General features: G+C 43.5%; 1 protein-coding gene across 19 annotated transcripts in view; it reads left to right on the top strand.

Moving 5' to 3' along the window:
* R3HDM1 (R3H domain containing 1) overlaps positions 1–5,002 on the top strand; it is a 198,949-nt gene extending 193,947 nt beyond the window's left edge. For 16 of the 19 annotated variants that reach the window (XM_012502532.2, XM_030801256.1, XM_030801253.1 and 13 more), the window contains 3 exons: positions 1,671–1,753; positions 2,218–2,302; positions 3,663–4,999. In XM_012502532.2, the coding sequence (XP_012357986.1) occupies positions 1,671–1,753; positions 2,218–2,302; positions 3,663–4,018 (524 nt within the window). In that variant the 3' untranslated portion in view covers positions 4,019–4,999. Of the gene's footprint in view, positions 1–1,670; positions 1,754–2,217; positions 2,303–3,662 lie in introns of all 19 variants that reach the window. The other 3 variants (XM_030801265.1, XM_030801250.1, XM_003267601.4) reach the window with 2 other exon arrangements.
* Positions 5,003–14,858: the final 9,856 nt, after the last annotated feature.

The raw sequence follows: 14,858 nt of genomic DNA, 5'->3' as shown, positions 1-14,858 counted from the left end.
CTTCACTGTGTTCACCTGGAAGGAGCCTTGTGGAATGGCAAGAAGTCCACACCTTGCTGCTTTCTGTTACGAAGCTCTCAGGAGAAGGGGTGTACAATTTCCTGAGGATGCTTTCCTAGCACCTACTGATAACCCTCCTCCAAACACAAAATGTACTAAATTCGAGAACTTACGATTATAAAATAAATGAAAATATAACACAAAAACCTTATTCTCCAAGACAAAGTTTTTGCAGTCAGCATTTATTAAGCCTTTGCCGTGTGATGACTTTAGGCTTTCCTGAGTAAAAGAAAGCAATTGGAAGATCTCCATCCTCACTAACCTACATTTACTGATTCAGGAATGGAATACTTATGAATAATGACACTTAAGAACTACACAACTTTTTCTGAACAGGTTCAAATTATAAATGCAAATTTCACTTAAAGATTAAGAAGAGCAGACTTAAGACCTAGGATGTACAACTACCCATTTGTTAGAACTATTAAAGTGTGTTTGAGTATATGTAAATGTGTACATGCATATATTATATTTACAAATTTATAGCAATTAATAGTGAATTGGGGAGATAAAAACTTAATGTTTATCCAGAGTTTCTTCCTTCCTCTGAAAGGTAAGATTTTAATCATAATAGAATGATGTGGATTTCAGCACCTCAAGTGGTTGGCATGTGTGTTGCAGTTATTTTGGTATATTTCATATGGGATGTTAGGATTTAGTGTCATAGTTTTCTTAGATTCTTCCTCTTCCATATCTTCAAAGTATCCAGAGTAGTTTCTCTCCATCCTGTCTCTGTTCATGTAGTTCCTACCATGCACCCTCCTTCCTAGCCACTGTTATTAGTCCTTAATCTTTTCAGAATTTTGCCTGGGCTCTTAAAAGGATATGTGGAAATTTTTAATTCTTGTTTAAAATGTCATTTAACCAGGCATGGTGGCTTGCACCTGTAATCCCAGCAACTCATGAGGTGGAAGGATTGCTGGAGGCCAGGAGTTTGAGACCAGCCTGGTCAACATAGTGAGACTCTATCTCTACTAAAATAAAATTAGCCAGGCATGGTAGTTTGTGCTTGTAGTCCCAGCTACTTGTGAGGCTGAGGCAGGAAGATCCCTTGAACCCGGGAGTTCAAGGCTGCAGTGAGCTATGATTGCACAACTGCACTCCCGCCTGGGTTGTCGACAGAGCAGTACCCTGTCTCCAAAAGAAAAATGTCAGTTATCTATACTTTTTTTATGCCACCATACTTGTTTCCCCTGTTCATCTTATTTTGATCAATTAGAAAACTCTGGCAAGTACTTTTTATTTTATTTTATTTTTTATTTTTTTGAGACAGTCTCTCACTCGGTCACCCAGGCTGGAATATAGTGGCGCCATCTCGGCTCACTGCAACCTCTGCCTCCCATGTTCAAGCAGTTCTCATGCCTCAGCCTCCTGAGTAGCTAGAATTATAGGCGCCCACCACCATGCCTGGCTAATTTTTATATTTTTATTACAGATGGGGTTTCACCCATGTTGGCCAGGCTGGTCTCGAACTCCTGGCCTTAAGTAATCTGCCTGCCTCAGCCTCCCAAAGTGCTAGGATTACAGGCATGAACCACTGTGCGCGGCCTCTGGCAAGTACTTTTTAACTGAGGAAAGAAAAAATGTAAAAATATTTTATTGACTTTCAGGAGATTCCAGGTATCCATTACTTGGCCAGCCACTGCAGTACAACCCTCCTGCTGTTCTGCACGGACACATTCCAAACCAACAGGTATGAAAGACAACTAACCTCCTAGGCTTTGTTGCAGAACGTCATAGCTCCCTCAGAGTATAAGGGGCAACCCTGAGCCCACCTGCTGGCACTGCCCAAGGAGAGCTCTGTGCCTCAGCCAGTTGGTTTACACAGATTATCACTGGCTCCATCAGAAGCAGAGCAAAGGAGAAGATGGTGTGCTGCTTGGCAGAGCAGTAATTCTCTAGTGCCACCCAAAGACAAGGCAGTGGCAAGGGATTGGGACACTCTTGCTAATGAAGGACTGTCAGCAAGTGATTGGTCATAATGAAAGACAGAAATGCCACTGCCACAGAGGCAGAATCCGGAAGGCCTGGGACTGATTTTCTTCTGCCAGAGTGCAAAACCCAAACTAAAGGTGTTTGGGTGTTAAGTTTTTAAACATCCAAAGTGTGTTTGTCAGCATTATTAACCTTGTTTCTCAACTATTTGTGGGTTTTCAGGGTCAACCTGGCAGCAGGCATGGAAACCGAGGAAGGAGACAAGCTAAAAAAGCTGCATCCACGGACCTTGGAGCAGGAGAAACAGGTATGTCTCTGAGGGGCAACTGGATGTGGGTCTGCAAACTGGTGACAGTCTTTAAAAATACACCACAGCACAGAAATGGGTTTTCCTCTTCCTAGAATCCTGCAAAAAGTCATAATAATTTTTGCCATCTCTGATTTAGGGTTCTTGGATATGTTCCTATGACCCTGTGTCATTTGAGATGTGAGAGTATATATGGTAAGATGGTGGGTTTAGGAGGTACAGAGGGGCCAAAGGGAAATGTGTGAGAGGAACAAGTAGAGTGAAACTCTTAGCCTCTTAGTTCTTTGAGAAAGGGTTTGTCCTTACATCCATGTGGGAAAGAGTCTGAGTGAACAAATATATTGCCTCTCTGTGATAAAGTGCCTTCAAGTTTGTACTTTAACTTTCTACTCAGCAGCCTTGTGGTGTGGTTAGGGCAAGTGCTTTTATTTTATTTTACAATGGAAATGTGAAGTTCAGAAAAATGTTTGAGATCACCTAATTTAGAGAAGCCACTGTACAATGCTTCTTTTTATTTGTGCAACTACCAGTAAAGACTATGACATCAGTAGCTTAATTTTATTTATTTATTTATTTATTTTTGAGATGGAGTTTCATTCTTGTTGCCCATGCTGGAGTGCAGTGGTGTAGTCTCAGCTCACTGCAACCTCCACCTCCCAGGTTCAAGCAATTCTCCTGCCTCAGCCTCCCATGTAGCTGGGATTACAGTCGCCCACCACCACACCCAGGTAATTTTTTGTGTTTTTAGTAGAGATGGGGTTTCACCATGTTGGTCAGGCTGGTCTTGAACTCCAGACCTCAGGTGATCCACCCACCTCGGCCTCCCAAAGTGCTAGGATTACAGGTGCGCCTGGCTCAGTAGCTTTAACACTATTGGCCCTCTATTCCTTGCCTGTGGGGTAAGTAGGAATGATTTAAAAGATGGATGTCCCTGGCCGGGTGCAGTGCCTCATGCCTGTAATCCTAGCACTTTGGGAGGCTGAGGCAGGTGGATTGCCTGAGCTCAGGAGTTCAAGACCAGCCTGGCCAACATGGTGAAACCCCATCCGTCTCTACTGAAAACACAAAAAATTAGCTGAGCATGGTGGCGGGTGCTTGTAATCCCAGCTACTTGGGAGGCTGAGGCAGGAGAATCGCTTGAACCTGGGAGGTGGAGGTTGCAGTGAGCCGAGATCACATCGCTGCACTCCAGCCTGGGAGACAGAGTAAGACTCCATTTACAAAAAAAAAAAAAATGGCCCTAACAATTTCAATTTTGCGTATTTGAATGGTCATTTCCCATGTCATATTTGGGTCTGCAGTGCTTTTTTACTCAACTTTTTTGGTAACAGGGATGTATTCTGTACCTTTTCTATTCTAGTTGTTGGGAAGGTCTTGGAAATTACTGAACTACCAGATGGAATAACTCGCATGGAAGCTGAAAAGCTTTTTGGGGAACTCTTTAAAATTGGCGCCAAAATCCGGTGGCTCCGGGACCCCCAGTCCCAACCACGTCGTCACCCCCTCTGCTGTGGCAGCGGGGACAACACTGTCAACCCTGAACGCTCTAAACCCAGTGACTTGGCCTCCACCTACACCGTCTTAGCCACATTCCCCTCCATTTCAGCTGCACAGAATGCACTGAAGAAACAAATTAACTCAGTTAACAAGTTTAAGCTGAGAACAAGCAAGAAGCACTATGACTTTCACATTTTGGAAAGGGCAAGTTCTCAGTAACAGCCACCTTTGGACCCTTCGCCTTTATGGTTCCCCTGCCCTCTCCCATCTTTGATTGGCTTGGTATTTGGAGCTTCTGTTAACATTATAGAGACTCCTAGGATGTGTATTCATGGCGTTATAGCTTTTGAAGAAAGGCCAGTGATCCAGCAAAGGGGGAAAAAATATGCATTTCACCCCACATGACTATAGGAATCCACATCAGAATGATACAGAGTTAGCAGGTTTTTCTAAGGAAATGCCGTTCAAATGCCTCCTAACTTTTATAGTTACTTTGTTTTATATTTCTAAATTCTTGTATCAGATCCAAAGCTCTATTGTACAGCAAATTGTTCTTCAAAATGATTATAACCAGTTGCAACCTGTATTTATTTTTGCAGCCAGCACAATGTGACCCAACTTAAAATTTGGGGGAAAAAGAATGCAGGAGTGAAATAACCAAGTCAAAACCATGTACAATCTCCTTGGGCGTTAGGGATGCTAAGAAGAGCCCACAAATAGCGGATTACTCTTCCTCTGAATCTCTAAACTCAGAAACAATTGCCAAAAAATACATAACTCTTCCCTGTAGGGCCCTTTCCTTATTCATTTAGGTAGTGCGAACATTAAGTATAAAATAAATTATGTTCTTAATGCCTCTTAAACCACTTACATTCAAAGGGGAACAGAAATCATTCTAAGCAGGAAAATACTTCCACTTTTTTTTTTTTCAAGTATCTCTCTAATAACTAAATGCACTTATTTGCATTCCCCTCCTTGTGGATTTTTTGTCACCTAAGGAAATGCATTTGATGAGTGCTGGAAACTTCTTAAGTGCTTTACAGTTTGTCTTCATTGTTTGCAGCGGATCACTGGACATCAAAGATTCATTGCACTTATGAACAAGGAACCTTCTTTTCAATTTCTGTGTAATTTGCAAGGCTGTACAATGTGTGCTGATGCAAGCCTTTTTCAGTTCAAGAGAATAAATGTTTACAAATATAGGCTCACTTTGTCTTTTTTTTTAATTAAAAACACCTTTTAAATGAGTGTCAGTTTTGAAGACAATAACCTTTTTGGAAGATTTAAGTCAATTTCAGACTTACAGAAGATGAAAAACAGTAAACCACCTCATTTTACAAATGTCCTAAACATCCCTTACTCTGTGGCAGTGATTCCTGGTGGATATGATTTGTTACTGTGTTCTCTATCATAAAGTTATTACCAACTGTAGAAATTTGAAGTATGAACATACTTATTGTCAGGCAAATAAAAATAGAAGATTATGTTTGGTGAGATAAATTTTTTTTTAGCTTATATATTGTATACCCAGTTGTCCACTTAGGCTCAAATGCTTTATAGACATCTTTTCCCTTTGGGTAGCCAAGCAAAGTCACCCTGTTGGGAAATCTAAAAGGTAGGAGTCTGCCAGCTGCAGTTTGCCTGGATCCTGGTTATCTTCCAGCCCAGACTAGGGCTTTTACTATGAAATTGAAGAGCACTAGGTGTTACCAGACTCTGGTGCAGATGTGCAGTCACTTTAGCGCATTTGCAAGGTCCCACTGGTGCCAGAGAATGCCAGGCCTCCCCACCAACGAGCACATCCCAATTGTGAATATTGTACTCCTGGGATCAAAAGTTGAAGCTGTCTTAGAACTATTTTAGATTAAGGAGCCATAGCCAGGGGAAAGAGTAAGAGTGTGAGGTCTGTGAAAATCTCTTGCTTCCAAGGCTTGTTGAATTTTAATTATTTTTGACCTGCAGAGAGTCAAAGATGGAGAGGACACGTAAGTAAGGCTAGCATTTCAGCAACGATTCTTCAATCATACATGGGGATGGAGACCAAAAAAGTCACAACCTCCCATCCTGGCCAACATGGTGAAACGTCATCTCTACTAAAATACAAAAAATTAGCTGGGCATTGTGGTGCGTATCTGTAATCCCAGCTACTCGGGAGGCTGAGGCTGGGGAATTGCTTGAACCCAGGAGGCAGAGGTTGCAGTGAGCCGAGATCGTGCCACTGCACTCCAGCCTGGCGACAGAGCAAGACTCTGTCTCAAAAAAAAAAAGTCACAACCTCATGGTTTCTTGCAATTAATTTTTTTTTTTTTTTTTTTTTGAGACCAGAGTCACTCTATCACCTAGGCTGGAGTGCAGTGGCATGATCTCAGTTCACTGCAACCTCAGACTCCTGGGTTCAAGCAATTCTTCTTCAGCCTCTCAAGTAGCTGGGATTACAGGCACCTGCCATCATGCCCCGCTAATTTTTGTATTTTTAGCAGAAACAGGGTTTCGCCATATTGGCCAGGCTGATCTCGAGCTCCTGACCTGAAGTGATCCACCCGCCTCGGCCTCCTAAAGTGCTGGGATTACAGGCATGAGCCACTACACCTGGCCTGCAATTAATTTCTCTTGAATATTCCCTTTAGACCAGGCACGGTGGCTCATGCCTATAATCCCAGCACTGGGAGGCCAAGGCAGACGGGTCACTTGAGGTCAGGAGTTCGAGACCAGCCTTGCCAACATGGCAAAACCCCATCTCTACTAAAAGCACAAAAATTAGCTGGGTGTGGTCGTGGGGGCCTATATAATCCCAGCTACTCGGGAGGCTGAGGCAGGAGAATCACTTGAACCTGGGGAGCAGAGGTTGCAGTGAGCCGAGGTTGTGCCACTTCACTCTAGCCTGGGCAGAAAAGCGAAACTCTGTCTCAAAAAAAAAAAAAATTATCTTTAACTCCTGCAGTAGGAATTCTGGTAAACCAGTTTTTGCTTTAAACTCTTAGTTTTACCTTGTAGGAATTGAATACTCTGCAAAGTAAATAGGTAAGACACTAGTGCTAAAAAAGATCAGAGGCTATTGTAGAGTTAACTCCTAGCCACCACCACCACATTCCCTGACAATCACATGGAAATAATAATGAAATTGGCCAATCCCACCACCATTACAAAAATATGCATGTGTTCCCTAATCTACATTCCCCCCCCTTTTTTTTTTTGTCTAAAATCTGATTTCCCCTGTATAAAAATGGTGGGAGGTAGAAGCACACACAGGAGGCATTTAAGATGTGATTTGGTCTAGACTGGTAATCTCAAAGAGAGCTTCAGATGTCCCATAGCCCTGGCAATAATCCTTATCATGGGTTTTTCCAGACCCCTGACCATTTTTAGGGGTAGATATTACTTTTTTTTTTTTTTGAGACAGAGTCTCACTGTGTCACCCAGGCTGGAGTGCAGTGGCGCGATCTCTGCTCACCGCAAACTCCGCCTCCCAGGTTCACGCCATTCTCCTGCCTCAGCCTCCCAAGTAGCTGGGATTACAGGCGCCAGCCACCATGCCTGGCTAATTTTTTGTATTTTTAGTAGAGATGGGGTTTCATCGTGTTAGCCAGGATGGTCTCGATCTCCTGACCTCGTGATCCACCCACCTCGGCCTCCCAAAGTGCTGGGATTACAGGTGTGAGCCACCACGCCTGGCCAGATACTACTTTTACCAACAAAGTGTTATTCTTTCTTGTGCCAATATTAGCAGCTCCAGCAGTCCTTTCTTTGGGAATGATAGAGGTCAGTCCATAACATTCTGTCTGTTTATGCTACTTAATATTAGAAAACTGAGAATATGACTTATGGTTTGAAGCTCTTGATTTGCAAAGAACATGTATATATTGGGTATGTGTTTGTGATCTAGAGTACAAGGTGTGTTTGCCATGGTGCCACAGGTAATTAAAAATTATTAGGTTGGGCCGGGCGCGGTGGCTCAAGCCTGTAATCCCAGCATTTTGGGAGGCCGAGGCGGGCGGATCACGAGGTCAGGAGATCGAGACCATCCTGGCTAACACGGTGAAACCCTGTCTCTACTAAAAATACAAAAAATTAGCCGGGCATGTTGGCGGGCGCCTGTAGTCCCAGCTACTCGGGAGGCTGAGGCAGGAGAATGGCGTGAACCCAGGAGGCGGAGCTTGCAGTGAGCCGAGATCGCACCACGGCACTCCAGCCTAGGGGACAGAGAAAGATTCCGTCTCAAAAAAAAAAAAAAAAAAATTATTAGATTGGCATCAGAGCTGGCAACAAAATAGGGATGTGAGCCTTTCCCAAGCTAGGAAAATGTTTTCCTGATCCCACTAGGGAGGGCCTTATGGCCTATGAATAGTGTGGCAACACAGGCCTCTGAATAGAACCCACAGTTCCGGATTAGCTTGAGAAGAGTAAAGTCAGCATATCTGCAGCTACCTCAGGAAACAGCTGAGTTGGATTCTCCACCTGTTATCAACAACAGAAAACATGCAAACTTAAGACTTCAGCAGAGGCAAGACCCCTAATCCCAGCCCACTGCCTGCCCAACAGATAATATGTTATCTATAGTCGTCAAAGGCTAAGGGCATGAGTTCCATCTTCTAGGGCCCAGTGAAGTGCTAGCACAAAGGCATTATATACATGCTGGTGGGATTCAAAGCTGGCTCCTGGTTGCTTGGGATTCTAGAAGCCTTTAACGGCTGGTGCTAAAAGAACCTGAGTCTCTTGCACACACATTCAGCCCATGACCTTCACCAGCTTGAAAAGCAGATACAGCTGCCCTTGAATCCACCCCCACGTCCACATATGCTCAGGCTATACAGTGCATATTTGTTCATTAATTTTCCCCTCAATGTCTCTACTTGTATTCATTTTGGTTTGATTTCACCCACATAAGAATACTGGAGGGCTGTAAAGAAAAGGCAGTGGAAACTTCTGAATCAGAAAGTAAAATGATAAAAGTTTGTTCTTTGGGGGTTGAGGAAAAGGAAGCATTGAAATAGATACATTAAATAATTTTTAATTAATTATTTATTTATTTTTTGAGACAGAGTCTTGCTCTGTTGCCCAGGCTAGAATGCAATGGCGCAATCACGGCTCACTGCAACTTCTGCCTCCCAGGTTCAAGTGATTCTCTTGCCTCAGCCTCCCGAGTAGCTGAGACTACAGGCACACACCACCACACCCGGCTAATTTTTTGTATTTTTAGTAGAGATGGGGTTTTACCATGTTGGCCAGGCTGGTCTCAAACTCCTAACTTCAGGTGATCTGCCAGACTAGCTCATTTCTGCAAATAATAAACTCTAATAATATCCTGTACTTCCTCTTCAAAGCATTTATCACAATGGTAATTACATGAGTAATTGGCCAATTAGTTGCTTACTGTTTTTCTACCCATCAGAATGTAATCTTTAGGACAGGGAAAATGTCTATTGCTTCTGTTTACTAATATATCCCTGGCACCACCAGTGCCTTTCCCAGTAAACATTTATCCAGTGATTAAATGAACAAATGATCTGGCAGAGTCAAATGCTTTGAATGTTTTTTTTCTTTTTTTTTTTTTTTTTTTTTTTTTTGAGAGTTTTGCTCTGTCACCCAAGCTGGGAGTGCAGTGGCATGATCATAGCTCACTGCAGCCTCAACCACCAGTGCTCAAGCAGTCCTCCCATCTCAGCCTTCCGAGCAGCTGGGATTACAGGTGTGAGCCACTGCACTGGCTAATTTCTTAAAATTTTTTGTTTTTCTTTTTTGTTTTATTTTATTTTTGAGACGGAGTCTCGCTCTGTCACCCAAGCTAGAGTGCAGTGGCGCAATCTTGGCTCACTGCAACCTCTGCCTCGTGGATTCAAGCAATTCTCTTGCCTCAGCTTCCCGAGTAGCTGGGACTAAAGGCGCGTGCCACCACGCCCGGCTAATTTTTTGTATTTTTTAGTAGAGATGGGGTTTCACTGCGTTAGCCAGGCTGGTCTCAATCTCCTGACCTCGTGATCCGCCCGCCTCGGCCTGCCAAAGTGCCTGGATTACAGGCATGAGCCACCATGCCTGGCCAATTTTTAAAAAGTTTTTGTAGAGACAGAGTCTCACTGTGTTGCCCAGGCTGGTCTCAAACTCCTGAACTCAAGCGATCACCTCAGCCTCCCAAAATTCTGAGATTATAGGCTTGAGCCACTGTGCGCAGCTGCTTTGAATCTTGAAAGGCGCATATATATGTGTATGTATATACATATATTTTAACTGCTTTACATATGTTAGTTATTAGTTATATTCTGACAGCCTGCCAAAATCTTGCATATACACATATATACATTATATATATACACATATGTATATATATATACGCATCTGTATATATACACATATATATTATACATATGTGTATATATAAAATGTATGTGTGTGTGTATATATATGTATATGTGTATATATACACACATACATACGTATATACATATATACGTATGTATGTGTGTATATATACACATATATACATATATATATATATATATATATGCAAGGTTTTGGCAGGCTGTCAGAAATAGCTAACATAAGTAAAGCAGTTAAATACTATGTGCCAAGTACTTGCTAAGCACTTACAAGGGTCTCTATGTAATTGATCATCACAATAGCCCTAAAGAATAAATTATATTATTACCCTAGTTTACTAGTGAGGCAACTGCAGTGTCAGAGAGGTGAGGAAATTTGCCTAACATCTCAGCTAGTAAGTGATGGTGGTATTCATAAACCAGGCAGGCTGACTCCAGAGGTCATGGGCTAAACTATTTATATTACTGCTTCAAGCCTTGCTAATGCAGTAATTGCCATTTTTGATTTGGCTTATTCACCTGGATCTCTATGAGAAGCCAGAAAAGAGTACCATCCTATCTTACATGTGAAAATTTGATTGTTCTGAGTGAAGCTTGGAACTTACTTGTTTATTTATGTAGAGACAGAGTCTTGCTCTTGTCGCCCAGGCTGGAGTGCAAATGGCATGATCTCGGATCACTGCAACCTCCACCTCCCGAGTTCAAGTGATTCTCCTGCCTTAGCCTCCCAAGTAGCTGGGATTACAGGCGCCTGCCACCATGCCTGGCTAATTTTTGTATTTTTAGTAGAGACAGGGTTTCTCCATGTTGGCCAGGCTGGTCTCAAACTCCTGACCTTGTGATCCACCCACTTCAGCCTCCCAAAGTACTGGGATTACAGGCGTGAGCCACTGCGCCCAGCCCTGGAACCTGTTTAAATGCTTCTTCTCTTCTTTTTTATTTTATGCACACCCATGAACCTTATGTGGTAATTAAACTATTCTCCTACTGGTCTACAGTGAGTGATGATGCTCTGTATAATCTATCATATTTAGCTTTTTGTTTTTTTTTTGAGACAGTGTTTTGCTCTGTCGCCCAGGCTGGAGTGCAATGGCACGATTTCGGCTCACTGCAACCTCCACCTCCTGGGTTCAAATGATTCTCCTGCTATAGCCTCCTAAGTAGCTGGGATTACAGGCGCCTACCACCATGTCTAGCTAATTTTTTGTATTTTTAGTAGAGATGGGGTTTCACCATGTTGGCCAGGCTGGTCTCAAACTCCTGACCTCAGGTGATCCACCCACCTTGGCCTCCCAAAGTGCCAGGATTACAGATGTGAGCCACCGCACCTGGCCATATTTAGCATTTTTTATACATCTCACTTTCAGTCAAGAAAAACAAGAACAGAGAATAATATTTTTCCTTTACATGGTTTTCATACAACCAGCTTTGCAACATGTAAGTTATAAAGCCTCCTCTGGTGGTAAGCAGGTACAGGCTTCTGTGGAACAGAAAATGTTTTATTTTTTTTTAAGCATGATGTGAGACTTTATATTTCAAGGTGATGTTACCAATCCAGTTTCAGTAAGAAATGCCCTTTGATTTCTTTTGAATGACTACAGTTAAGAATTCAGTTTGTGGTAGGTTTTTCTCTGTGCAAACTGAAATAGAACTGTAGTAGTGGGAAACCTTTGGCCTCAGTGACACTAGTAACTCATTCATTTGGCAAAAAATACAAGACACTGAAAATAGAAAGAAGACTGAGGCTGGGCGCAGTGGCTCACGCCTTAGGAGCCACTTAGGAGCACCTTAAGAGGCCAAGGCAGGTGGATCAACAGAGGTCAGGAGTTAGAGACCAGCCTGGCCAACATGGTGAAACCTTGTCTCTACTAAAAAAAAAAAAATACAAAAATGTCCTGATCATGGTGGTGTGCGCCTGTAATCCTAGCTACTCGGGAGGCTGAGGCAGGAGAATGGCCTGAACCTGGGAGGCGGAGGTTGCAGTGAACCGAGATCGCGCCATTGTACTCCAGCCTGGGCAACAAGAGCGAAACTCCATCTCAAATAAATAAATAAATAAATAAAAGAAGATTGAGTAAAGCTACTGTTTCTTTCTTTGCTTTTTTTTGTTTGTTTGTTTGTTTGTTTTGAGACGGAGTCTTACTCTTGCCACCCAGGCTGGAGTGCAATAGTGTGATCTGGGCTCACTGCAACCTCTGCCTCCTGGGTCAAGTGGTTCTCCTGCCTCAGCCTCCAGAGTAGCTAGGATTACAGGCACCTGCCACCACACCTGGCAAATTTTTTGTATTTTTAGTAGAGATGGGGTTTCACCATGTTGGCCAGGCTGGTCTCGAACTCCTGACTTCAGGTGATCCACATACCTTGGCCTCCCAAAGTGCTGAGATTACAGGCATGAGCCACCACGCCCAGCCAAAGCTATTATTTCCGAACTCTCTTCTTGGGGAAGAGAGAAGATATAAACCCAGAACTTTAAGTAACTACATAAAATAAAATGTTCACAGGATATAAATGACCATGAGAAACTGCGCTCTTCCCCGAGATGTGACAGGAGCCAGTACTGAACAGGTATGTGACACACTGGCCAATGCTGTGAGTACACTGATGCCTGTCTGATGCCAGCTTCACATGTACAGCAGGGACCGCAAACTCAAATACTCGCTATAGCCTGAGTGTAAGTAAATGAGTGAAGCTTAGTAGTGGGAGGGGCTGTGGCAAAGGAGAATGCACATGACCTTTCTACAACCTTTTGCAGGCCCAGTAAGAACATCAGAAAACCAAACACAGTTCATACATCCCACACTGCCAAGACATGAAGAGAGTTAGAAGGGCCCTGTGTAAGGTAAACAGCTGCAGGGCCTCCACAGAGCAAACCAGAAACAGCACACATTGATTGGTCACAGAGGCAAACAGGGAGATTTCAAAGGTGGAAGCCAGGGGCTTTATGGCAAGCCACATGGGATGGTTCCCCATCTTGCCCTGGGACCACCATGAACAACCTCTCTGGCTTGGAAGACAAAAAGCAGGACTTTGAGAATGCACATTGGGGTCAAGCTGATGTGATGAGGGTTCTTCCAATGGTCACAGAGACACCAGCTGAAACCTGACCTTCCTCTTCAGCAGCTGTAGACTTGGTAACCAGCCTAAGACCCAAGACCCCTCAGAGAAGAGCTCATTGCAATGACACCACTCATTGTTTATCAAAGAAGCCCACAAAACCTTGGGACTCAGCTCACGGGAAGTCTTTTATCTCTAGAATTAAGGGTTTGCACTGGGAAGGAAAATAACAGTACAAACCATGCCATATTTTTCCTGCTGCGCAGCAGTGAACAAACTTCTGTGGTAAGGGCCTGAGTATAAAAAGTTGCTGTAGTTTGTGATTCAGGTCTGTTTGAAAATTGGCATTAATACCACTTCCCTCAACAGGCCACCACTCACCCCTCCTTTCCCTCTACAATAACCAGTACATGGCTCCTTCATTTTATCCAAGCCAAAGAATTATGGTCACCTATTCATGTATCAATCTCTCTCACTGACTAGACTACACGCTTTTTGAGGACAAAAATAGTATTATTGTCAATGAATTAACCAATAGTTCAAACCCAGCACCTAATCTATTGCCTGTCCCAAAACAGGCATTCAAAGTTTTAATAAGGGAGAGGCCGGTCGTGGTGGCTCACACCTGTAATCCCAGCACTTTGGGAGGGGATTACAGGAGGATCACTTGAGGTCAGGAGTTCAAGACCAGCCTGGCCAACATAGTGAAACCCAATCTCTACTAAAAATACAAAATTAGGCATGGTAGCACACACCTGTAATTCCAGCTACTTGGGAGGCTGAGGCAGGAGAATTGCTTGAACCTGGGAGGCGGAGCGTGCAGTGAGCCGAGATCGCGCCACAGTACTCCAGCCTGGGCAACAGAGCGAGACGCCGTCTGGAAAACAAAATAATAATAAGTGAAGAGACAGAATTCCATGCAAGGGTGAACCATGCAAGAAGCAGCATGGTGTGAACAAAAACAGAGTTGGCAAAGAGTATGGCCTGGTAGGTGAATAATAGTATTGTCGGTTTAGAGGACCCACATGGGCAAAGAGAAGAAATGAATGTTGGAAAAGCAGGTTGGAGCCAGATTGCAGAGGATTTTGAATGGCTACAAACTTTGTTTTTGGAGGCACTACAGATACACTGAAGTTTTTTTTTTTTTTTTTTTTTTTTTTTTTGAGACACAGTCTCACTCTGTCGCCTAGGCTGGAGTGCAGTGGCACAGTCTTGGCTCACTGCAACCTCCACCTCCTGGGTTCAAGCAGTTCTCCTACCTCAGCCTCCTGAGTAGCTGTGATTACAGGTGCACACCACCATGCCCGGCTAATTTTTGTATTTTTAGTAGAGACGGGGTTTCACCATGTTGGTCAGGCTGGTCTTGAACTCCTGATCTCGTGATCCGCCCCCCCCTCGACCTCCCAAAGTGCTGGGATTACACACACGAGCCACCGCGCCCGGCTGGCACTGAAGATTTTTAAGCAGAAACATGAATCAGGGAAGATGGATATGACATAATTGTGTGAGATAGACTGGAGAGAAGACAGAGTAGTTAGGAAAGCTGTATGAATCTTTCAGGCATCAGGTGATTAGGTATGTCTCTCAGCTGGGTTCACAGAAACAGACTGAGGAGATCTGTTTGCAGGAGGTTGACGGAGTGAGCTACATGGGAAATAACATTGGTGAGATGCACCCAAAGAGAGCTGGAGATG

Source organism: Nomascus leucogenys, chromosome 20 (genome assembly GCF_006542625.1).
Source record: "Nomascus leucogenys isolate Asia chromosome 20, Asia_NLE_v1, whole genome shotgun sequence".
Lineage (NCBI taxonomy): Eukaryota > Metazoa > Chordata > Mammalia > Primates > Hylobatidae > Nomascus > Nomascus leucogenys.
This window is presented reverse-complemented; position numbering and strand designations above follow the sequence as displayed.